The 23,918-nt window shown below is 37.9% G+C and overlaps 3 protein-coding genes across 3 annotated transcripts; 1 reads left to right on the top strand and 2 right to left on the bottom strand.

Moving 5' to 3' along the window:
• Positions 1-1,481: 1,481 nt before the first annotated feature.
• On the bottom strand, positions 1,482-4,234 carry LOC131324491 (heavy metal-associated isoprenylated plant protein 35-like). The gene is made up of 3 exons (XM_058356470.1): positions 3,752-4,234; positions 3,560-3,635; positions 1,482-2,650 (listed from the first exon to the last, which is right to left on the bottom strand). Exons 1-3 carry the CDS (start codon positions 3,800-3,802, stop codon positions 1,911-1,913), a joined length of 867 nt encoding a protein of 288 aa, XP_058212453.1. The 5' UTR covers positions 3,803-4,234; the 3' UTR covers positions 1,482-1,910.
• Positions 4,235-6,681: 2,447 nt separating this feature from the next.
• On the bottom strand, positions 6,682-10,112 carry LOC131324493 (uncharacterized). Its single transcript, XM_058356472.1, has 7 exons — positions 9,722-10,112; positions 9,121-9,159; positions 8,968-9,021; positions 8,789-8,842; positions 7,348-7,401; positions 7,192-7,263; positions 6,682-7,089 (listed from the first exon to the last, which is right to left on the bottom strand). The coding sequence occupies exons 1-7, from the start codon at positions 9,773-9,775 to the stop codon at positions 6,973-6,975; spliced, it is 444 nt and encodes a 147-aa protein (XP_058212455.1). The 5' UTR covers positions 9,776-10,112; the 3' UTR covers positions 6,682-6,972.
• A 2,843-nt stretch (positions 10,113-12,955) lies between these two features.
• On the top strand, positions 12,956-18,643 carry LOC131324492 (vesicle-associated membrane protein 724). Its single transcript, XM_058356471.1, has 5 exons — positions 12,956-13,366; positions 16,138-16,279; positions 16,390-16,510; positions 18,010-18,072; positions 18,169-18,643. Exons 1-5 carry the CDS (start codon positions 13,177-13,179, stop codon positions 18,316-18,318), a joined length of 666 nt encoding a protein of 221 aa, XP_058212454.1. The 5' UTR covers positions 12,956-13,176; the 3' UTR covers positions 18,319-18,643.
• The last annotated feature ends 5,275 nt before the right edge of the window (positions 18,644-23,918 follow it).

Raw genomic sequence — 23,918 nt, 5'->3', positions numbered from 1 at the left:
TTGTACGCACACCCAAAAACAAATTTGTATAACTATTAATTTAAATAAATGAATAAACATTAGGGATTTGAATTATATATACACTCCGTTTTTTGATATCCATGCTCCCTTTTTGGATTTTAGTGTTGAAAGTGTTGTAATTTTTTGCTAAAAAAAAAAAATAGAGTATAGATATTAAAAAAGGAAGTGTAGAAATCAATTCTTTAAACATTATTCATACATTTTTTAACACAATAATAAAGGCCAAAGGCTAAAAGAAATAAATATTTGTACACCTTTTAAAACAATAATAAAGGCCAAGGGCAACTTGGTAAAAAGCCAATCCATAATTCATTTTCATCATTCATCTATCAAACACTACTACTGTTCCAAAATATATTCTACACATATCTCTCAAACACTCATTCATTCTCCAAAACACATTTTAACCATAATCTAAAAAACCAAAAAGCTGAAAATAAAAAGCTAAAAAGTAGGCTCTCAAATACTCTGTGAATATGTGCTAATGTATTGAAATTGTTAATTGTGCAATATCACGGGGTTACCTTTCCACATCAATGCTAGAGCCACACACAAATGCACACACACTCGCATTTACCGCAGGCCGTCCCTTTTCTTCTTTTTTTTTTTTTTAAATGGCAGAAACTTCCGAGAGCCGCCCCTTGGTTTGGGACATGTTACCTACTCACATTTTACGTGGCAGTGACTGCTCTAGCCTGCTTTCTGAATTTCCCAAATGCCCATATGAAATGCAGCCTAGAATAAAAGCTAATCCATCTTGATTGTAATCTGTAGTTGGCAAATGTGGACGCACCGAGACCTAATTTGGCAAATGTGGTTGTAATCTATCGAGCCGGTTGTCATTCCAACCATAATCCAAGTTCGGATAGAAAATGGTTTGGCACTTAGATACACAACTAGGTTTGAAATCCAAATCGGAAGTAGGGCCGTAAATAAGCTGAGCAGCTCGCGAGTTCGGCTCGGTAAAGGCTCGTTCGGTTCGGTTCGAAGGATAAACGAGCCGAGCTCAAACCTAGCAGGGCTCGGCTCGAACAGGTTCGTCTCGGCTCGAAATATATAGGTTCGGCTCGGCTCTGCTCGAACATGCCAATATATAGGTTCGCGAACAGGTTTGTCTCTGCTTGAAATATATAGGTTCTGCTCGGCTTGGCTCGAATATGTCAATATTCGGTTCGACTCGGCTCGTTTAGCCAGTTTTTAATATCAAGACCAAAAAGTTGACGAATTCAAGCCGAGCCGGCTCGTTTATTCCAGACCGAATACTAACGAGCCGAGCTCGAGCTTTGTACATGTTTGTCGAGCCGAGCTCGAGCCAGACGAATTCTGATCGAGTCGAACTCGAACATGTCGATATTCGGTTCGATTTGGCTCGTTTACACCCCTAATCGGAAGTATTTCATTATTTCTCTTAATAAGATCCAACTGGAACAACCAAAGAATTGAAAGTTGGAACTCAAACATGCACAACATTTTTCATCCATTGCCCTTTGCATTCAAGTTTCATGATAATTTTCAGAGCCAAAACACCCTATCCAAAACATATTTGATTAAAGCAAACGAAAGCTATGTTGTGCACAATCTGAGCCGTCTGTTCGGTCATCCGACGGTCCAGATCTAATCTTGACAATGATCAGCTCTTGATCGTTTATTGCCGAGATGAAATCTGAATCGTCGGATGGCCGAACGAACGGCCGAGATGGTGCACAATACATAGGATCCCCCAATTAACTCGGCACACACACAAATATATATGCACAAATGATAATCCGTATTTGACTTATCAAAAAAAAAAATTGATGATCCTTCACACACTAAGGCTGCTGGATGCCCCATTTAGCCACCTTCATCATGATCAAAACAATAACCACCGTTTGATCCCAGCACAGTCATCACATGATATGGCATCCGTTAGGATTCTCATCACTGAAAATCCGGAAAGTATCCAACGGTGGCATCGCCTGCACCGGATAAACCCCCGGTTTCGTAGATGCATACGTGTACGGTAATGCAGAGACATAGTAAGTGGGACCACCACTTTTGCTAGGATTGGCCGCACTGTAACTAACCACCGGATCAGGTACATAGTAGGCTGGGTTGTGAACCTCTGGATGCTGACGTGTATGGCCCAGATCAATCTGATCCATTCCGTGATCTGGCCCCACTTTTCGATTTTGTGATCCGGTGCTTGCCAGAGTACCAGCCGAAGATGAACCGGCGTTGCTGGAATTACCCTTTCGCCCTCTCTTCTTCTTCTTTTTACCGCCATGCCCTCCACCCATTTTCCCAGTAACTCCATCGTTTCCGTTTCCCCTGTGATCTACCGCCGGAGAAATACCGCAGGCGGGAACCCCTTCTGGCGGCTTCCCTTCGCTGTTTTCAGGTTTCACTTCAGAATCCTCAATTGGGTTCTCAATTTCCTCACCAGAACTTTTTTCATTTTCTTTCGGGTCGTTTCCTTTCTCACCATTCCCTGCTTTGCCGGACCTTTTCTCTTTTCCGGCGACTTTTTCCGGCCAAAGCTCTGCGTGTTTTCCAGTTTTGACTAGTTCCTTGATCAGGGTCTCTGCCTTCACATTTCCAGTAACTGTGGCTTTGTGTTGTTGTGAGTCAATAGTTGTGGTATAAACACCTGGAGATGCACAACGGAAAACACACCGGATATTATGGACAATCCAAACTACCCATGATTCAGCTATATATTCAGGTCAGTTTATGCGCACGTCGACCAATTCTAGGGACCAATTTTACCGTCCATTTATGGGGTCCAATTAGAGCCAAAGCTTAACTCTATATACCGGCTCCAAGAGAGTTGATAGCATGTGAGGAGTTTTCATGAGATCTTAGGAGGGAGCAGACCCCTAAGTCTCAGGTCGTGACAATGTTCTTTTTATAATAAAGCTTAACCCTTTATTATTTTCAGAATCAATTTTACGAAACACTTTTAAAAGCACTATCCAAAAATTAGTTGTTTTTTATCTTCTTTAGTGACAATGTTCTTTTTGATGTTCCATACTCCAAAGTTATACAGAGGTATACACATTTGGTAATCCGGAACCGATTCCACCAATCATAACATAAGGTCACATGGCACTGTAACTTGGAGCCCCTTTCGACAGTTATTTTGACTTCCGAGAGAGGGTGATCGAAAGAATTTTGCTTTCAGTGGAACTCGAACTAGATACTTGTGTTCGTAAGGCACATATCCTGCGTCCCAAGTATGCAAATTTTTTCCCCTAAACTTCTATAGGAAGCGAGTTTGAAAACCGTAACCTAGGCAATTTCTGTGTTTCATGAGAAATATGGGCAGGAAGCAAAATTTGAAAACTGAAACCAAACAGATGTGGCCAAGAAAACTGGGAGAAAGCAAAAGAAAATGAGGTTATTTCACACCTTATTTGTTTTTTGTTTTTGTTTTTTTTTGTTTTTTTGTGAAATGGCACACCTTATTTGTTTACTACTAAGTTTTTGTGCTAAAAAATGTGTACTTGATTAATTGCGAGTCACAGTGAAGTATTGTGGTGGAGAGGTATTTACTTACCATCTATGCTTTGCAGAACTTTCTTGACTTTTCTCTTGCATCCTTCACAGTGGATGGAAACTTTCAATACCCATGTCTGAAATCAAATGCTAGATTGTTAGTTTAGGAAAAACCAAATTAAACAACAACATCAAAAACAAAAAGCAAGCAATAGATGTGAACATGTGCAGAGATCAACATGCATGGACACACCTGATATTTCAGTGGCTGCAAAGGATCTCCAGCAGCAGATGTTGTGGCCATGAGAGAGAGAGAGAGAGAGAGAGAGAGAGAGAGAAAGAGAGAGAGATGAGTGGTTCGAAGGGAATTGAAGAGGTTCGAAGTGTTTAGAAATGAATGCAAGATTGAGACATGGGAGAGGGTAGGAACTAGGAAGTACTAATAGCCTAATAGTGTGCAGGTCCACTTGTGTGATTCTATTTTACACACACTACATTTTCTTTTGTAGTGATTCACCCAAAATTTTGAAGAGCAGCCCTGCACGCGGTAAGCACATTTGACGACCATATCTAGGATATCATGTGAGTTTTTCGTTTCTGCATTGTAAAGCACGTGACAAGTGGAGGTCATTTCACCAATGTATCCAAAGCATGGTAATCGAATGTGCTTATCATTGTATTGTTGGTTACCAGGATGAACCAGGAACCGAGAGCCAAGAGAAATCAGGAGAAGCAATATCCTGATTCCTATTTCGACTCTTTTTCATTGCTTATGTTTCCATCAGTTTACAGTTTTCTGTTTGCATTCAGTTCGGTAATATGTTTTGTTCTAAAACTTTAATTTTGTTATGTGCAACACTTTTGTTTCTTTCTTTTTTCCGTAAAGAAATCTCAAGCAATTTGTACCTCGAAAAGGCATCACCATGTGCCATAGGACAGAAAATGATGTTAAAGCTAAGTTTGAAATGATAAGAAAGTGGTCCTAGTCTTGGGCTCAGAATCAGCCACCATGCCCTAGTGTTAAAGGTCAAAATATCATCGATCACATTATGTATACCCTTATATTTGAAGAAAATAAAACCTCCTAGTTCTTGTTCATTTAAATTCATTTGATTATTGGCAAGATTCATGCATTTTGGTAAAAATAACTACCATGTGATCCTAATTACTCAATGTTCATGAGGCAAGGAAAATAGGAGGGACAAAAACTGATTCAATTTTGCATTTTTCGGACACTTTCCGGGTCCACTTCAATAATCAGGATCTTTTAGTTTATACAGTTCAGTAGTTCAACTGGGTAAAAAAACTCAACTTTTCATGATATTGATGCATTTCAAATTTGGCTATGATCAAATTTACGAGGAGTTTTACAACAATGAATAATTTTTCTAATACCCCAAGTTTGGGGTAGGTGGGTTCTTAGTCCCACATTGGTTGGGAGCTAACGGCTTACTCCGTACATATATTTTGGTTGGCACTCTCTTGTTATACTTAACACTCACATAAGACTACATGTCACTTTTTTAGGTATATCTTTTAAGGCCAATCGTTCTGCTGAAATAGAAATATTTATGGTTAGTTGGGTCGGGTCATTACCATTTGATCATTAAAATCAGTCTGAAAAGGACCGGAAAAAGGCAAAAGTGGGTGGATGGTCCCGTAGGAAATACTGAAATTTGAAAAGTCGTTTTTTCTTACCTCATCCTATTCCAATTTAACTCACAGTGGTAAAAATCTCTCTGGAAGAAGAGATGAGACCCTCAAAGGTGTCTTTCACTGGCACAGAGAGAGAGAGAGAGAGAGAGAGAGAGAGAGAGAGAGAGATGGCTGTCAAGGTGTCTTTCAGAATTGAAGAGTCTGAAAGAGAGAGCAGTGATGTACTTGAGGGATAGTAAATGAATTTATCAACAAGCTTCAGACTCCGTTTCGGAATCGAAATAAATTTTTATTTTTTAAAAAGGCAATTTCAAGCTCAAAAATTATGAGCTAATTGAAATCTAAAAACATGCAATATGAATCTTGTTTAAAAGATCTCGATGAGATCTTTTATACGATGCAAAAAGAAATTGAAAAATTATTTTTCATTTATTTTATTTTTGATTTTGAAAATGTGAAATAAGCTGCTTATTTTTTTAAAAAGATTTCTGAAACGGGGCATGTGGGATCACAGACAATACAGTACATGAACCATCTCAGCAACTTTAGAGAGAAAGAGACATTGAAAGTTGGATCATTTATCATGAAAGAAACCCATCAAGAGTTCTTGAAAAATTCATTGCCATTTAGGTGAAAAGCTACAGACTCCATCCCATTTTCTTTGGAATTTTTTGATATTCGTGTCATTCTTAAAACTCTTTTATTTTCTTGTGTGAATCTAAAAAAATATACAATATGGATCTTGTTTGATAATTTTTAATTAAATTTATAATACAAAGTTTTCAAAATTATAAAAAGTATTATAAATTGGGATATATAAGAGTTTAAAAAATGGTGCGAATATCGAAAAAGACCAAAGAAAATGGGACGGAAAGAGTATAATTTGGCAATTTATTTTAGAAAAATTCAAGTTCACCCATTGTCATTTGTTGTTATTGTTGATGCCGAAAAATGTCAATGACATCTTTTGATTAGCATTGAAATATGAAATGAGTTTAATCCGATTGTCTTGATTTGAGATTGTACCAAAATGGCATCAAATTGGTATAACAACATTGCTAGTTTTTAGCTTTTGGACACTATAGCTAGCTGAAAAATGTTTGTCGATTTGGACAAAGTCATTTTGGCACCAAAGAGTTGACTTGCTCTTACTAGTTAATTCAGCAAGTCAATTACAAGGATACCTCAAATGCCATAAAACTGGTTTTAAGCAACCATACTAGTTGCGATATTTGGCAAAATTGCCATTGCTCAAAAATGACAAAAGAAATAGCAAATGGGTGTTGCTAATGCCGAAGCTACTTTTGTTTGTACAATATGGGTGTGAAGTGCAGCAGAGTTTTAGACATACTTGTGCTTCATAGCCTAAAAATCACACAAAAAAAAAGTGATCTGTGGTGAATTTGGCACCCAAGAAAACAATTGGCAAGTACTGAACCAAATGCCCAAATACAATTATGGAAGAATGCTTAGTTTTTTTTTTTTTTTTTGATCGGCAAAAAGAACGCTTTGTTAAGAAGGAAGAAATGAATACCAATCTCATAATATCATTGATCTCATATCAATCATACACAATGAAGTGCATAATGAGAGATAACTAAGGTAATACACAACATTGAGCAAAATGAAGTTTCGAGCAAAATCAAGTGCCTTTCCATACAAATTCCTCCAGATGAAAGATCTGTCTTGAGCTAGAAAACAATGCTCTACCTCTTTTAACTTAACAAACACAATACAGTAATACACAACATTGAGCAAAATGATGTTTTGGGCTATGATGAGCTCGAAAATGGAAGAACAAATGGGATGAAAATAGACCTATTGTTCAGTGTCTCTGGGATTATCCTCCTTGGGCAGATCTTCATCAACTTTCTCATCATTACTCTCAACCTTGGCACCTTCAGGCTCTTTTACTTCCCCCGAAACGTCTTGTAACTACAAGAAGTCCAAAATAGTAAGTCAAGAGATGGCTTTTGAAAGTATAGAATATTATAAGTAAATCATCACTCAATGAATAACAGAACTCAAATAGCTTACCCCCAGGTTTTTTAAGCTAGCCGTAACATCCTCTTGCTGCTGGTGGAGAGTTGTCCTCAATTCTTGAAATTCCTAGTACACAAATGAAATTATTACATTCCATGATGTATCTATAATAACAAAGTAGGACTTATAAAAATATCGAGGGTTGCTCACTGATCGAAGTTGCTCCACTTCAACATTGAGTGATTTCTTGAGTTCTGAAAGCTCCTGCGTTAAGAGATAGAAAAACAAGTCATGACAGCATAAGCAGGATGATGAGTCTATAACAGATGCCGACAAGTATGCCCCCTCGTGACATCGTCTGGCAAAAACAAAGTAGGCAAAAATCTAATTTGCAAAAACCAGAAAAGGCATGACCACATGATTAAAAGAAACTTAAGGTCATTACAAAGATCATATTTTAACGGAGGGCCTAAAGCACACACCGGCACACCGCACACCCAAGCGGATCTCTACTTCTCTGGTAAAGAAGTCACTACTATTAAACTTACCAAAAAAAAAAAAGCAATCAGTATTACTTATTCCTTACTCCCACTCAAGCAACCAAAGCTGTTGGTCTATATGTAGTTTTTAGTACAAAAACTACATATAGAAATCAACATCCCGCTCGTTTTTCTTGGTCTGTACAGATAGATTGTTGGGTGGCCAGTTTTATCCATTAAAATTTAACACCAAGGAACAAATATGGCAATTTTTAAGTGAGAAAATTTGCTCACAACTCCTTCCATATAAACAGTAAGCTGCAGTGCAGATACTTTGATTTGGTTGTGGGCCTTGTGGCACAATGATTGAAAGAAAAACCATTACGTTTAATCTCAAAGGTTTTAGGCTGCTTGTGTTGGTACATGGGCTGTTCCATTATATTCAGGGATTATTTGTATGGCATCTAATTGTCTTCTTTGTTTGTTTTTTGTCATATCCATTTGGTACATTGTATTATATGCATATTTTGTGTCTATATTCAATGTCAATATTCATAAGACAATCCGATGCAATAACCAATAAGGGCCCTGTCTAATAATTTTCTCAATAGGAGGTTGACTAATCAATTATTGACATCATCAGTCCGTGGTTGGTCATTTGGTGCATATAAGATCATGCAAGGCGCTAACACTTGGCAGTTAAGTGAATTGTAGATGTATGGTAGCTCATCATAAGAGAGGGGTCAATTAAAGCATAAGGAAGAGACGGAGAGGGTGAAAGGGCATGCCCACTTCTTATGCTAAGTTGAGGCTAATTTCAAAGCTGTTTCTGGGACTGATTTAAATGTAATACTGAAGGGATTTTGTTCTTATTCTCCAAACATATATTTAGTAAAGGCTTTCTCTTTTTATAGAAATGTGAACGCACAATATACAAGATCCAAAAAAGCAAGATGATAGCATGATAAAGACAATAGAAGTACCCAAGTCTTGCACCAAACAGGCAGAGGACTAAAGGAAAGTTCATGACATCGCAAGTCATATTTCAGTTCACGTAAAAGGCCAACAAGAGTACAATCAAAGCACATTCTTCCATGAATGAAAAACTACATGTTGCAAAATTGAGGAAAGAAACCAGAGCATTATCAACAGATTGAAGTGCTGAGACTTACATCACGATAGGTCTTAACTTGAGTGTCTAACTTCGATCTCCAACTTTGTAGGTCCTAAAATCAAACAAACATCTGTTCATAGCCCAAACTAAATGTTGAACAAACCAGACATTTACAAAAATAAATGGTCACATAGATACACAAGAATATATTGGAAGCAAGGTGTTAATTGAAATCACCTGTTTGAGCCCTTGAATCCTACTAAGAAGTTCTAGCCTTGACTCGCTCAATTCCTGGGATACAAACACGAATAACGTCACTTACCAAATATCTTATTAGGCAAGGAAAACTAAACATTCAACACGAGAAACCCTAGAAACATTTCAAATTACCGCGATTTTTGAATTCATCGGCACTATGTTCTCCTTCTTCTGCAAAACCGGCGAAACAAACAACACAAATTGTACAAATCAGCAGCAAACAATCACAGATTCAATTTGAACCTAAAACCTAAATGTCAAAACACAAATATCTACACACACACACATGTATATATATCAATACACATAAATACATAATTGTGTGTTCAAATCAGCTGCAAACAATCACGGATTCAATCTCAATCTGAAACCCAAATTTCGAAACCTAAATATCTACACACACACACACACACACACTCATATACATATACAACTTGATTGACGGCACAGCAAATATCAGGTTTGGTGAGATGGGCTAGGTTAATTAAGCTTTTGTCCGATTCCATTGTTACATATCAATTTTTTATATAATTAAGCTTCTGTCCGATTCCATCGTTACATATAAGAAATGTATATAATCATGCGTTCAAATCAGCTGCAAACAATCACGGATTCAAGCTCAATCTAAAACCTAAATTTCAAAACACAAATATCCACGTACATACATAGATATGTGCGTGTGTGCACGTTATCATCTGTGAAAACAGTAAATGTAGTGAGAGAGAAGACTTACGGAGGAGAGAGGAGCGACGGGGGGGATGGAAGGAGTGGAATCTGAGTTTGCCATTTAGAGAGAGCGAGAGACAGAGACAGAGAGATGAAATGGAGTTCTAGGGTTTTTATCCGGCGATGTTTCTGGAGCAGATCTTTGTTTCGATACGAGACAAAGTTGAATCTCTCTCTCTCTCCTTTCAACTTGGGAAGTGAGATTCAAATTTTAACGGGTGTTTGGGCGGGGGGACCGAAATGATAGGGAAAAACTTTTTGAAGTTGGGGTTTTTCCCCACTGCGGTAGGAGGGGAGGGCTTTGTCCGTATGTTTTCTTCCTCCGGAGGGAATGGTTTTGTCTTTGATGGGTGTTTTCTTCCTCCGAAGTGATGATTTTCCCGATTCCAATAATATCCCTCATGAGAGTTTTCTCATTTGATCTCAAATTTTGAAAGTTTACTCGTGTTATTCATTCTTTTCATTTATCTTCCGTCTATTCAGGTGCCAATCTATATTTTAACGGTGGTGGTTTTGATGGTTATCTCACGAATGGACGTCGGCATCGCTGTAACACTTGTTTGGATTTTTAATCAGTGTATGAATTTTTCTTTTGTGCTAATGAGATGCCTTATTCTATAGCTAGTAGAGTTACTAGTGGTTTGGGTGCTTGTACCTACGAAAGCTACTCTCTTTCGTGGCTTTTTTAACTCTCTGATTAAGGACGAATACTACTTCTATGTATTTTTTGGAAAAAGTTATTACTATTTTGAAAAAGAAAAGGAGAGTACTTGTTGAAAACCGACAAGGAGTGAGTGGTTCTTAAATCCCAAGTGAACAAAGCTAGTTAAGTTTTCGATATATTGTTGTTTCTTTTTGGGGGCCAATATTGTATACATTAGTGAGGTTAGCAGGAGAGTTAGTGAGTTAGTCCACAAGAGGTTCAAAAACTGTCTGTAACTTTGACCCGCAAACGCCTCTATCAAGGTTCGAACTCTCTCTTGTAGGAGAACCAGAAGATAACCGCTGGTCCGCTGGGCTAGCCCTCTGGTTGATGTATGTGCTTGTTTATAAAGCCCAAATTGCGACAAACGAATCCCGTGTTATGGCTTTGCATCATGGGTATTGGGCTCGTGAGTTGGCCCGTTACGTTACTGCCCGATTGGGTCTAACCAGGCCTGCCTTCTCTTCTGGGCCCTGACACAGGCCGAAACCAGCACTTCTTTTTCTCATGGAGCCCCGACCCACGTGTAATCTCATACATGCATCCGACCCGTAGGGATAATAAACGAGTTGAGCCAGTGAATTGTTCAAGTATAGCTTGAAAATTTAACGAGCTTTACAAATAGCACTTTCAAGCTTGACTTGTGTTGTTTCGATCTCAGCTTCTCAACCTCCACCACCCGTTCTTCAAACCACCTTCATTATTATGAGCTCCCAACTATCACCTACTTTTCTTTACGAAAAAAGGTCGAAGAAAGCTCCATATATATGCCATGCTCAAGCTGGGTTGAGAGAACAGAGAGTAGTATGATGGCTAGGAAAATCTGAGGGTGGCGAGGGTGAGAGAGAACTCGAAGGAATTCACTCCGGCTGCTAATTATAGCACTTTTATTATTAACAGATGATTTATTTTAATTTCACCACTCTCGAGTTCAAATTTTGGATCTGCTCCGGTTACTAAGCAATTAGGAGTAATTATTTTGGGCACTATGGTATGTCTAAATGGAAAAATTATTTAATGTACGTTCCTGAGGCACCGTCACATGGTGTCACAGGCCTCTCATCAATCCAAATTTCTATGAGGCTCGAGATTAAGTGTGAAGATCTCACAACAATGTGTGATGGAGAGAGATTTGAAGACCACCACGTGGTACTTAATAATCTGAGTATTACTATTTGCACCGACGGTTTCCGTAGGGAAACCGTACCGACAGAGCCGTCCAAAAAAAAAAAAAAAAAAAAAACGAGGGGGCCTAGAATATACATATATACACGAAAAAAGGGTGTTCGGATCAAGTACCTTACACAACTCGGATGCCGTTGATTCCCGCGAAGGCCCCCTCGTTTTTTTTTTTTTAAATTTTTGAACGGCTCGGATCGGCCGTCCGGTGGCCGGAGACGGTCATGCGTGGCCGTCGGTACGATTTCTCTACGGAAACCGTCGGTGCAGATATCTTTTCCGTAATAATCTCTCCTCTAAATGATGCACTACAAAGGAAAAGTAATTAAAAACTCATCATTGGAATGAGACTCTAATGATGGCACACTCCAATTAGTACATTACTAGGAGTAGTTTTTACTGTTTAAAAAATAATTAATCGCCGCTTAAAGCGAATCATTGTCTCTCCCTGCCGTTTATCCCTTTCTTCCCTTTAGGTCAATTGTCAAAGAGAGGCAGGTATATTAAAGTCAAAAGAAAATCAAAAAATAGTCATTCCACTTCCTAAGCCGTTACCAAACCTATTTAACTACTTTTTAATTTTAAACGAGCTTTAGGCTCCGTTTCAGAACACCTTCTTAAAAAATAAATACTTATTTCATATTTTTAAACTAAAAAATAATGTAAATGAAAAATATTTTTTTGATTTTTTTTGCACCGTATAAAAGATCTTGATAAAATCTATTAAATAAGATCCATATTGGTAGGAAAATTATTTGCGTAAATATATTATTTTTGAGCTTGAAATTGCCTTCTTAAAAAATAAATACTTATATTGAGTTCCGGAACGGGGCCTTAATCCTCTTGATCTCGATTCATCAGTCGAGTTCGAATAGTTCGGTTTGTAGGCGTTACATAAGTTGTCGAAACTGAGATCAAACACTTAACGAGTTTACAAAAATAAGCCAGTTCTTGAAATTTTTTTTTTTAATTTTCTTTCAAAAGAAACCAATTGAACTTTCGGTAAATCCAACAAAAGTCGAGCTCGAGTAGCTTAATTTAATAATAATAGCCCCTAAGCTCCTCCTCTCAAGTGAATTAAGCTCTCCTTTGTATGTCACTGTAAATAACAACATGACTGACTTTTTACCTTTTCCGTTTCAATAGAAAAATACAGACTCTTTACTTGTCTATCAAACCCAATCATTTATTTGCGAAGACTATCAGATGAAGACGACCAATTCCGGCCTACATAAGTCTAACCAAATAGAGTTTAGAAGAGAAAGTAAGAATGCGGCATGCAGGCATATCAATCTTACCGACTAATTGTGTAGTTGTTTTGAAGCATAACGTAACGGTGATTCGAAAGCAATGCACAATTTTTTTTCCCCCGAGTTGCATTTTTTGTCACTTTGAATGCGAAATACTAAAAGGAACAAAAAGCTAACTTCGCCGCAAAGTTAGTAAAAGAAAGAAAAAGCCAAACAAAGCCTTAAGAAAAAAGCCATCTCCATAGAAGCCAAACAGAGTTTCCTCTGTCTAGTTGGGCTCTCTCCAATTCTCTCAAGCTACGAAATCGACCCAGTGAGTCGGGGGGAGAGATGGGTCAGGAATCGTTCATATACAGCTTCGTGGCTCGGGGTACAATGGTGTTGGCCGAGTTCACCGAGTTCACCGGGAATTTTCCGGCCATCGCGACTCAGTGCCTCCAGAAACTTCCCTCGTCCAACAACAAGTTCACTTACAACTGCGACCACCACACCTTCAACTTCCTCGTCGAGGACGGTTACGGTAAATTTGTAACTTTCCTGCCCGATCTCTTTGTTTTTGCTGCATTTTATAGGGAAACAAACGTGGGTTTTAGTTCAATGCTGGTGGAAGTGGTTGGATCTGAACTTTGTTTGGTAAAGTTAGTGTCTTTACTTAGTTTGGGAGCTAAAAGCTTGGACTTGGAAAGATCGATATGAAGTAACCCCAAGAGGTTGGCCAAGTGGTCTTGGCTTGGGACTTAGGGGTTTGCTCCCTCCTAAGGTCTCAAATTTAATTTCCCTTGCCAACAACTCTTGGGGCCACCTCACGCGTAAGCGTGGGAGGGGCTGTATGGATTAGTCCAAGGTGCGCGAAATTGGGCTCGGACACCCTGCATTACCAAGAAAAAATGATATGCAGTGATGCGTGCTGTTCTTTTGTAATTACAGTTTGTGATTCTGTTTGTTTGCTGAAATACTATCGAGAAATTAACAGAATACCGGTTTTTGTTCTTATGATGAATCATTTGCTGTTTTTTGTCCTGGGAAAACCGTTAAGTTAAGTTGACTTGGGTACCGGTATCTGGTTTACCCAAGTAATTGGAGTTATGTAATTTTTATGTAGAGGTACAGGGGCGCACTGGAACATTTTGAATCTGCAGTATATAATTTATATTTTCTAGCTTGAATGGTGGTTAGTAGATGTCTACTTGTCTTAGACATTCTCGTGCATAGTATAGGAGGTCTATGCATAGCTTGTGAGAAATTGGAATTTGAAAATAGGCTTGCGGATTTGTTGTCTAACTAATCATGTTTGACACGAATGACATAATCTAAACCAAGTTTCTTGTGTCCGACACTGATAAAATTTCTTATTTTCCCGCCTGATCACTTTGTGTTTGCTCATTTGCTTCATTTTCCTCGGGAAACAAACATGGGTTTGAGTTCAATTCATAGCAGAAGTGTTTGGATCTTATCTTTTTCTTGGGGTAGAGTTGGATTCTTTACTTAGTTTGGGAGCTGAAAGCCTAGGACTAGATATGGTGTGGCATGTTGTTTTGGTTTTAGTAGAATTGATGTTTGGATTCTAAGAAAACTAGTGAGGAACAAACAAAATCTGGTGGCTCTTATACGGTAATTGTTGTTCCCATTTGGGAGAATTGAATAGCTGATATGTCAACTCAACCATCTCAATTAGTTGTATTTTATTCAGTCTTAAGCTATAAGAGCTTAAAGCCTAAGACTGGATACGGTTTGGTGTGTGCTGATTTGTTTTTGTTAGAATTGATGCTGTTTGGTTGATAAGAAAACTAGCAAGGAAGAAACAAAATCACAATGCATTACAGACGTATGATCATTACCCTTGGCTCTTACTTGTTAGTTGTTGTTACCGTTTGGGATTTGGATAATTGAACTCCCGATATGTCAACTCAACCATCTCAATTAGTTGTATTTCATTCAGTCGTAAGTTGTAAGAGCTAAAAGCTTCAGACTAGATATGGTGTGATCAGTGGTGTGTGCTGCTTTGTTCTTCATAGGGTTGATGCTGTTTGGTTGCTATGAAAACTAGTGACTAGTGAGGAAGAAACAAAGTTTGGTTTTTGGCTCTTATGTTAATTGTTGTTTCTGTGTAGGAGAATTGAATTAGCTGATAAATCTACTCAACAAACTCAATTAGTTCGCCTCAAATCCTTTGTTCCAAAATCTGTGCAATTTCCTCCCCGTATCTCTTTGTTTTCGCTGCATTTTAATTGGGTAACAAACGGGGGTTCCAGTTCAATTCTTAGTGGAAGTGGTTGGATCTGAACTTTGTTTGAATAAAGTTGGCGTCTTTACATTGTTTGGGTGCTAAAAGCCTAAGGATTGGAGAGAGTTGGTATAGTTGTTCTGTGCTGTTTATTTTACTTATGATTGACTCTGTTTGGTTGTTAGGAAATCTAGTAAAGAGGGGGTAAAAAAGAAGAGAAAGGGTTGGGCTTTGGATCTTATGGCGTTTTTTGTTGTGGCTGGTGGGAGAAGGGAGTAGCTGATTCGGTTTAGTTGTATTTTTATTGAGTCTCGGTCATATTTGGGGGTTTGTGGTTTGTATGTTGGTTTTATTTGAATGGGAACATGTTATTTATGCTGTTGTCATTGTTTTGTGGAAACTTACCTTGATTGTTCTTCAATATGACCATGTAATCATGATTATAAAGGATATACTCCACATTTACTGAATGCTACGGAACGTACTAAATTCAATGTGGTTGAGAGCAACTCCAGTGGGATGCAGCTCTTGCAAGAAACAAGCTTTAATGGCCCGCCAAAAAGGGTGCTGCTAATTAATGTGCCAAATTTGGCACGAGGCAGTGTTGAATTTGCCCAACTCACTCTATTTCTCTACCTCTCCCACACAAAGAGAATCCGCACTTGGCATTGCTTGAGAAAAGTAGAGGAAAAGGTCTGTAATGGCCTTTGGACAATTGGAGCAAGATAATCTTTGCATTTACCATTATGGCATGCTACTGTAGCATGCCAAACTTTGACTTTGGAAGTGACCCTTAGGTAACGCTCATCTGGATAATACATTGTGTGGTTATGGAAGCAGTTTCACCTGTCTTGTATGACGATAACCTTTATTGTCTTTATAATTGGATTACAAAATGGTAAACAGAAAGGAGAACAGAAAAACACGTTGTAGCTTTAAGCCAATAAGTGCAATATAGTTCTTTGTTGATGTTCCTACAGCGCTGTCTGTAATGTGTCACAATCAAGTGGCTTCTGTGGTAGAGTTGTGAAGTTTTCTGCTTCAATGGTGCATGTTGGGTTTTGCAGCTTATTGTGTTGTTGCCAAAGATTCTGTTGGGAAGCAGATTTCTAATGCTTTTTTGGAACGTATGAGGGCGGACTTCAAGAAAAGATATGCCGGTGGTAAAGCAGATACAGCTGTTGCTAAAAGTCTCAACAAGGAGTTTGGGTATGTTAATCATGTTCCAGATGATATATTGATTATCTGATATTCCTCTTTGCAGTAATAGTTTTTTTACTAATGAAATGAACTAAGATGAATATCATTTGAATGTACAGCCCAATTATGAAAGAGCACATGCAATACATAATTGACCATGCTGAAGAGATTGAAAAGCTATTAAAAGTGAAGGCTCAAGTCTCAGAAGTTAAAAGCATTATGTTGGAAAATATTGACAAGGTAAGACGAATCCATCAAAGAAAACAAACACCGGAGTTGTTGAGGAAATGTTCATTTGTTGCTTCTATAGAAGTGTCTTTCTTCTCACATTTGCATTCTTGTCCACTTTGAGATAATTTTGCCAGCATTGGTCGTGATCCCATCTTTTACCTCTTTTACATTGAATACATTATCTTTATTCTTTTCGGTTTGAGTTCCTAATATGAAGTTTGAATTATTTGTTCATGTACGCGGAGCCCCTGCTACACATTGGAAATCAATTTTACATTTTTTCTTCGAGTTATGAGTTTAGGGAAGAGCATCATTAGTTGTAAAACATGTAACATGGTTCCTTCTAAATGTACAAGGTACCCATTGTGGACACTCGACGTTCGGATAAGGGTATGGATCTGTGTTAGACATGTTTAGTTGGACAAAAACTTACCAAGCATATTTTGCAACTCCAATTTCTTATGAACTATGCATAGAACTATAATATGCTTGAAAAACGTCCTACGACAACTAGTAAACATCGTTTAAGCCAGAAAATATAAATTATACACTAAGGATTTTTAATATCCGGCATGTCCCTGTATGCCCAAATCATGTAAACATAGGTTCTAAATACTGAAATTGGGAACAAGAGACGCCCTTACTGGAAGATGCTCTTTCTATAGTCTATACCTCTAACCCTGACACCGAAAATAGTGAAATGAAGGTGGCAGGTCAATGGTTTTTGTATGGACGTATGTGTACCTAGATGAATGCTACCCATAGGATGGAGAATTACAACGATATCATTCCTCAACTATTCCGACTCGAGCTTTTATTGTCGTAATGTCTGGGTTTGTGTACATGCATCTTGATGCTATGTTCTCTTGAACCCTATACCTGCTTTTTTCCCCCCAAGTTTTTCCTCCACATTCCATTACTTGACTGGAAATAGACTTCAGCAGAATTTGGTTGGGAAGTCTGCTTTACTTGGTTAGCTTGAAGACCGAATTCGTTAGTATGGAAGATTCTCATTCACTATACTTGAAAATCCAATTGCTTCAACTATTTCATTGTCCCTGATCTTGGGTGCAATTTAATAGTGCCTCTTGAGCTGGAGTTGTCAATTTGATTTCACAAAACGTTACAATCTTTTGGCACGCGAGTGCATATGTTGTTTTACCACAAGGCATCAGATTATGTCGTACACCAATGGTCCATTGAGATTCGACGGCCAGTGTGACGGCAATGTCTTTCATTAGTAGACAGTCATGAAAATGGCCCGGGATAACTAATCTGTGGATTTAACTGTTAAAAAAGCACCATTCACTAAATAAGAGCTTCCTTGTCCACCGTTGTTACCACTGTACTGTGCTTGTTTATCTGTACACATCTGCGTGTTGATCTGCTCTTCTGGTTGGACCTTGTGATTAAATTGAAAGTTCCTTCCATTATAGTTCGATCACTCGTGGCAATAAATCAAGCATACAAGTTTAATCTCGTTTACTGTACCCTTGCACATTTTTCAGGCTATTGACAGGGGGGAAAACCTAACCATTCTCAACGATAAGGCACAAGATCTTCGTGAATCGGTAGGTTGAGCCACATATAAATTCTTAGCAATTATTGTTTATTTTCCTTCGCGAACAGAGAAATAAACAGCTACTAACTATTCTCAAATTTTTCAGGCCCAACAATTCAAGAATCAAGGGACAAAGATCCGGCGGAAGATGTGGTACCAAAATATGAAAATAAAGTTGGCCGTTCTCGGGATCCTATTACTTCTGGTCTTGGTAATCTGGGTATCTGTTTGCCATGGTTTTGACTGCACAAACTAGCAGTCTCTTCAGCACATATTTGGGTCTATTATGTCTGCAGCTATGCTTCTAGTATTCAAGAATTCGAGTGCGGCAGAGTTGTTTCAGGCTTATATGTTGAGGCTAGGCTCTGCAATTTGAGCTTTTATGAACCGGAGATTTTATATACCTAAGCTCCCTTTTTGTAATTTTTATTTCGATTTTCTAAATTTCATTTTTTTCCTATTAAAAAAAAAAAACAAAAAAAAAACAGAAGTGATGAGGGGGGAGTTGGAATGTAGGAACTACTGTAATAAATTGTGCTATATGGTTTGGGATGATAAGAAAATGGACCTTGGTTCTTTTATTTTTTCTCTTCTTTAGTACTTCAACCTTATGACAGTAAGGGCTCGTTTGGATGAGGTATTAGGTTTGGAGGTATTATGTATGAAGGGGGGATTGGATAGTAAGGGGTATTATGTAAGAAGGGTGTGTCCACATTGATGTGACGAGGGGATTAAATAATACTTGGTTTGGATGAGGTATAAAATGGAGGGATAAGGTTGTTTTGTAGTTGAATGAAAGAAAGAGGGGGTATTATAAGGGGGGATTACACATAGCCGGCTCTCACCCTAGCCATGTGTAAGCCCCCCTTAGGGCGTATTAGGAGGGATTATGGAGGAGGGGGTATTAAGATATCCCCCCTGTTTTTGGCTTGCCAAAGCACGCCATAGAAGAGGGCCACCCACGTATTAGAAGGGTGTATAATACAATACACCCTTCTATCGTGGCATCCAAACAGGCCCTAATGAAAAACCTTATCGATCGGTTATTTTTCGCGATCGGTTATCTTACGCCAATAGTTGTGGAATGAGGGAAAAAAAAAAGATGTGGGGAAAACCAAGTGAAAGAATTTAAACATTTTGTTTTTGTTGGTTAAATATTCTTTGCATTATCTATTTTTACTTGGTATTATTTCTTCTAATAAATTCAAGGTCCAAATGTAGTTTTAACAGTTAACAAGCAACAGAAAAAAAAAAAAAAAACACATAGGATCCTGGTAACCAAAAAATCGAGGGAATTAGGTTTATGATCGCAAGGTGGGGCACCACTACAAATGGCATAGTGTGAAGAAAATGACCTTTTTTTTTTTTTTAGTGAGAGATTAATTTCAACGTTCAGGTGTCGGGGCTAACTAAAGCTGAGCTGAAAACATGTAAGGAGTGATTCAACGTACGAATTGATAGCAAGTAGATGAGAATCGAACTTTAGACCAAAGACTTTTCGAGACTCCTAATTGTCTGGTTACAATCACTGGTGGAATATAAGGTATGTTGGATTCACACATTAATAGAGTATCATATTCCAATGAAGTACAATAACTCTTTCGTTGTTATCTCTGATAAAGGTTGTGCGCCATCCCGAGGCGTCCTACTCTATAACAACCACTGATGCCGAATTTTATTGTTGGTGTGGATAGAGCTTGAGGCTCGCTTTCAAGATTTTGACATAAGATCACCTCTTTTTTTTTTGTTTTTTGGTTATTGATTATCGTTAGTATTTGGATTTGGTTGTAGATCATTTTCTCCGTTTTTGGATGGAAATTGAAAGTGCCGGATGACTTTTTAATGAATGCAACATTTGCTAAAAATAAAAAAATACAACAAATACAACAAATAGATACAATGAATCACCTTCAAATGAAATCAAGTACAAAACAAAGGACAATTATGTTTTTTTTTATTTAAATCTCAAAGTAGGAGATAATGATATGGAGTACAAAACAAACAAAGATGATGTTAAATAAGATTGAGAAATTGTTTCCAAACAATAGTATAAGAAATTGTCTATTTGTGAAACAACTCATATTACGTACTTATTGTTTGAATTAAAAGCGATGTATTTTAAGAGAATGACCTATCTCGTAAAACGAAAAATAAGTACTTAAAAAGTAAGAACATTTGCAGGACGGGGCCTGAACACTCACCATTGAGCCTTCCACGTACAAAATAGCCTTTTAAACTGATGCTCAAAAAACAAACTGATGCTTTCCAAAACAGAACATGTTACGGAGCTTTTAGGGCCATGTTTGGTCGCCGAACAGAAAAAGAAGAACTAGTGCGGTGTTGTGTCGTGTTTGAGTTATTCAATTTGGGTTTTGTGTCAAAAATACCTGTTAACTTATACACGTGGGGACGGATGTAGACGGGAGCACGTGACTCATTTGTGTCAAAATACATGTTAACTTATGCGCTTAGGGACGTGTAGGTGGGAGCACGTGGGGTCATGTGCCCCTACGCAGAACTAAAAAAATTATTATTAATGTCATATATTTGCTATAATTATGCAAGTGTCCTACTACATTTATAGCATACACACTTAATGCCGTGTCCTCACGGTTAGTTTGTTTTTCAGGTGAACCGATATCAAACGTGCTTTAATCAGTTCAATCGCAAGAGGTTTGAATTTTGTAATCAATGTCATAAACTAAACGAGTGGGGATTAGTACCTTAACGTTCAAGCTTGGTTTGAAAGATTAATTAACGAGTTTCAAAAAAATATTGAAGCTTGGTTTAGTTATGTAACAAACCAATCTTTAACAAAACCAAGCATAAGCTGAACTTGAATAACTGGCTCATTTACCAACTCTATATCCAGTCTCAAATTTTACAACTAAATATGACATAAGAGAGAGTTGTAATTTGCGCGCCGTATCAATACGTACAAGTGATACATCCATGTATCAACCTACATCGGACAATGTAGACCAATAAATAGGTAAATACTGGTCTCGAATGCCAAAAACTCGTTACGTATCAAACATCCGTTACATAATAACGGATATTTAGGAATTTCCTGCAAATGATTACTCTCCAATGCGGATAAAAAAAAAAAACTACCCCAATTCCACTTCTTTTATCTGACAAATAAACTTGTTCTAAGTACTCTACTAACATACTAACATCCTATCGTTTAAAAAAAAAAAAAACCTTGTTCCATAGGGATACCTTTCACATTTTGGATTCTCCAAAACTCGATTCTCTTCCTCATATATATTAATTTGTTTTCCACACCCAATTTTCACCACATTCTCCAACTATCCCAAAAAGGCAACACTTTATTTTTTGCTCAGCAGAAAGATGCAGTACACTTTTAGCTTCCACTTTGAATGTCATTACAAAACTTTTTGAAAATTTCATCAATCTGACTCGGAATCTAACCGACCTTCTAAAAAAAAAACAATAAAATGGAGGGACCAAAATTTGATTAATTTTATTTTATCACTTAGAAGCATCACAAGTCATAGCTTGCCAAACACACTGAACTTTTCAATCATCTTTTTCCAAAAATACTGTTTATTTTAGTGCCACCACTTTTCATTAGAAGCAGTCCAATTTTGAGCCACATGAAATTTAGGGAAAAAAACAACAACATGAACGCAAGGTGGGCGCGGCGCCGGAAGAAGAAGAAAATATTTAGAGAGAGAGAGAGAGAGAGAGAGAGAGAGAGAGAGAGAGAGAGAGAGAGAGAGAGAGAGAGAGAGAGAGAGAGAGAGAGAGAGAGAGAGTAGCATTGATTCCACAATGGTTGAATGAAACTTGAAGAAAAGGGGAGACAATAGTAGTAATATAATTTTCTTGATGATCACTTTTATGTTGTACCTCTAACACTCACAATCATTAGCACTAATGGTGTTTGAGAATCATGCTTATTTTCAAAAAAAAGGGAACAACATGTCTCTAGCTTGGAAGGTGCTGATTATCATGAGCCCGCCGTTTGAGCGCACATACTACACGGTCAATTTTAATGATCTAAATCATTTATCCTTTAGGATCTAAGTGCGTTTATTATCCGTAAAATAGTTAGAGATCTGGCAGACAGTTGTAGACATATGAGTTGATCAAAATTTGTTTGAAAAATAATGGACGGTTCATGGCTATTGAATTTATCAATATGATTTTTTAGAAGATGAAGGATTAATTTAGATCATCAAGATTGAGATTTGCAATACACTCAAATTGGCCAATAACACGGTATAAAAAATGAATTTCCAAGCTTTGTGCGTTGTGGTTGAATCCGATTGCTGATAAACCCTTGAAATCGGGGGTGGCCAAAGAGCCAGTCTTGTCTTTCGACAGTGGACACATCCCATCACTTTTCTGCTGCGCCCCCCAAAATGCCACCCAAAACCTACCTCTCATGCCCAAAAATGAGCCCAAACCAACCTAAACGTCACCGCCCAAACATGCCAAACCCCTACTCCCCCATCACTGCCCAAACCAACCTAAACGTCGCCGCCCAAACATGCCAAACCCCTACTCCCCCATCGCCGCCCAAACATGCCAAACCCCTACTCCCCCATCGCTGCCCAAACCAACCTAAACCTCACCGCCCAAATCCCACCTCCCACAGCCCAAAACAGGCCTAACCGCCTCCTCAACGCCACCCAAAACTATATCCACTGCGTCTCCTCCCTAATAGCCGGAGAAAATCCACCTTGTCTCCTCCCTAAACGCTGCCCCAAAACCACCTTGTTGCCTCCCTATTCGCCACTCCAACCCACAGCCTAATTAAACGGCCAAAAACCCCACCTCGATCCCCAACATCGCCCAACACCCACCTAAAAGATTTGAAAGTCTTGTGAGAATTTAGGTACTCTAGCTAGCAGATTCTTAAACTAACAACTCATCCTTCAAAATCAATATATTTCTTTCTCCAAATTATGACATTTGGATAGCACACATCAAATACCAAATCATACTCCAAAAAGTGATTTAAACAGAGTATTTGAAGAGTTTGTGGAGTCTACCCTATATTTTTTGTCTTTAGACTAATGCCAAAAAATCACTTGTTTCCATTAAAAATACCAAATTAAATATACCATTTAGTTAGAGGAAATGAGTTGTCTTAGATAGTGAAACTTTCTTGGAGTAAATACTGGTTAGTCAATAGCATAAACTCACTGTAAGGTAGCAACATGCATACAAAAAGAATAAAAAAACAACAATACTCGAAGAGTTTGCTAGAGTACTGTACTAAATTTCACTCTTCAAAGAGTCCGCTACAAAGCAAGATAATGAAATATAATTTTCATAACCACTTGTTGAAGTATCTAGTGGAGATGCTCCAAGAGCACTCGATAATGTATTTTAGTTGATAAATGCATGTCCTAAAGGCACTCGTTAAAAAGATCCTAATAATAATTGTTAGCTAGCATGCATTATCAATAAGGTACAATAATTCCTTTCTGAAATTAAATTAAGACATCCAAACCCAACACCAACGATCTTCATCAAAAGGCTCAAAAAGTAGTCCCCTAAACAACAATTAATTGTCTGATTAAGATACAAATCTAAGTATGTGAGTGAAAAATACAAAAGGTTGAGTGTTCCATTTTCTTGAAACAAGAAACAACAAATTATTAATTTCTTTCACAAATGTGTCCTTCCAATGCTTTTTTGTACCCTACTGGCCTAGCCATGGTAGTACTTGTTAGCACCGAACTTATTCGATCTCTTGGCCAAACTTTTTCACGAAAGACCCAAAGAGTGACTTTTGGGGAAAGACAAGACTTTTTGGGGTCTCTGTCGTCGTCTTAAGTGAATTTTTGCCAACTTAAGCTTATATATTTATACTTTTTT

This window comes from Rhododendron vialii, chromosome 4a (genome assembly GCF_030253575.1).
Source record: "Rhododendron vialii isolate Sample 1 chromosome 4a, ASM3025357v1".
In the NCBI taxonomy this organism is placed as follows: Eukaryota; Viridiplantae; Streptophyta; class Magnoliopsida; order Ericales; family Ericaceae; genus Rhododendron; species Rhododendron vialii.
This window is presented reverse-complemented; position numbering and strand designations above follow the sequence as displayed.

Excerpts from the sequence above, each read along its gene's own strand:
- LOC131324493 (XM_058356472.1), bottom strand. The coding sequence starts at position 9,775 with ATGGCAAACTCAGATTCCACTCCTTCCATCCCCCCCGTCGCTCCTCTC. Across the intron at positions 9,160-9,721 it reads CCGTCGCTCCTCTCTCCTCC|AAGAAGGAGAACATAGTGCC; the intron begins GTAAGTCTTCTC and ends CCGGTTTTGCAG. Across the intron at positions 8,843-8,967 it reads GGATTCAAGGGCTCAAACAG|GACCTACAAAGTTGGAGATC; the intron begins GTGATTTCAATT and ends GTTTGATTTTAG.
- LOC131324491 (XM_058356470.1), bottom strand. The coding sequence starts at position 3,802 with ATGGCCACAACATCTGCTGCTGGAGATCCTTTGCAGCCACTGAAATAT. Across the intron at positions 3,636-3,751 it reads TGCAGCCACTGAAATATCAG|ACATGGGTATTGAAAGTTTC; the intron begins GTGTGTCCATGC and ends ATTTGATTTCAG. Across the intron at positions 2,651-3,559 it reads AGTTCTGCAAAGCATAGATG|GTGTTTATACCACAACTATT; the intron begins GTAAGTAAATAC and ends GTGCATCTCCAG.
- LOC131324492 (XM_058356471.1), top strand. The coding sequence starts at position 13,177 with ATGGGTCAGGAATCGTTCATATACAGCTTCGTGGCTCGGGGTACAATG. Across the intron at positions 13,367-16,137 it reads CCTCGTCGAGGACGGTTACG|CTTATTGTGTTGTTGCCAAA; the intron begins GTAAATTTGTAA and ends TGGGTTTTGCAG. Across the intron at positions 16,511-18,009 it reads TGTTGGAAAATATTGACAAG|GCTATTGACAGGGGGGAAAA; the intron begins GTAAGACGAATC and ends CACATTTTTCAG.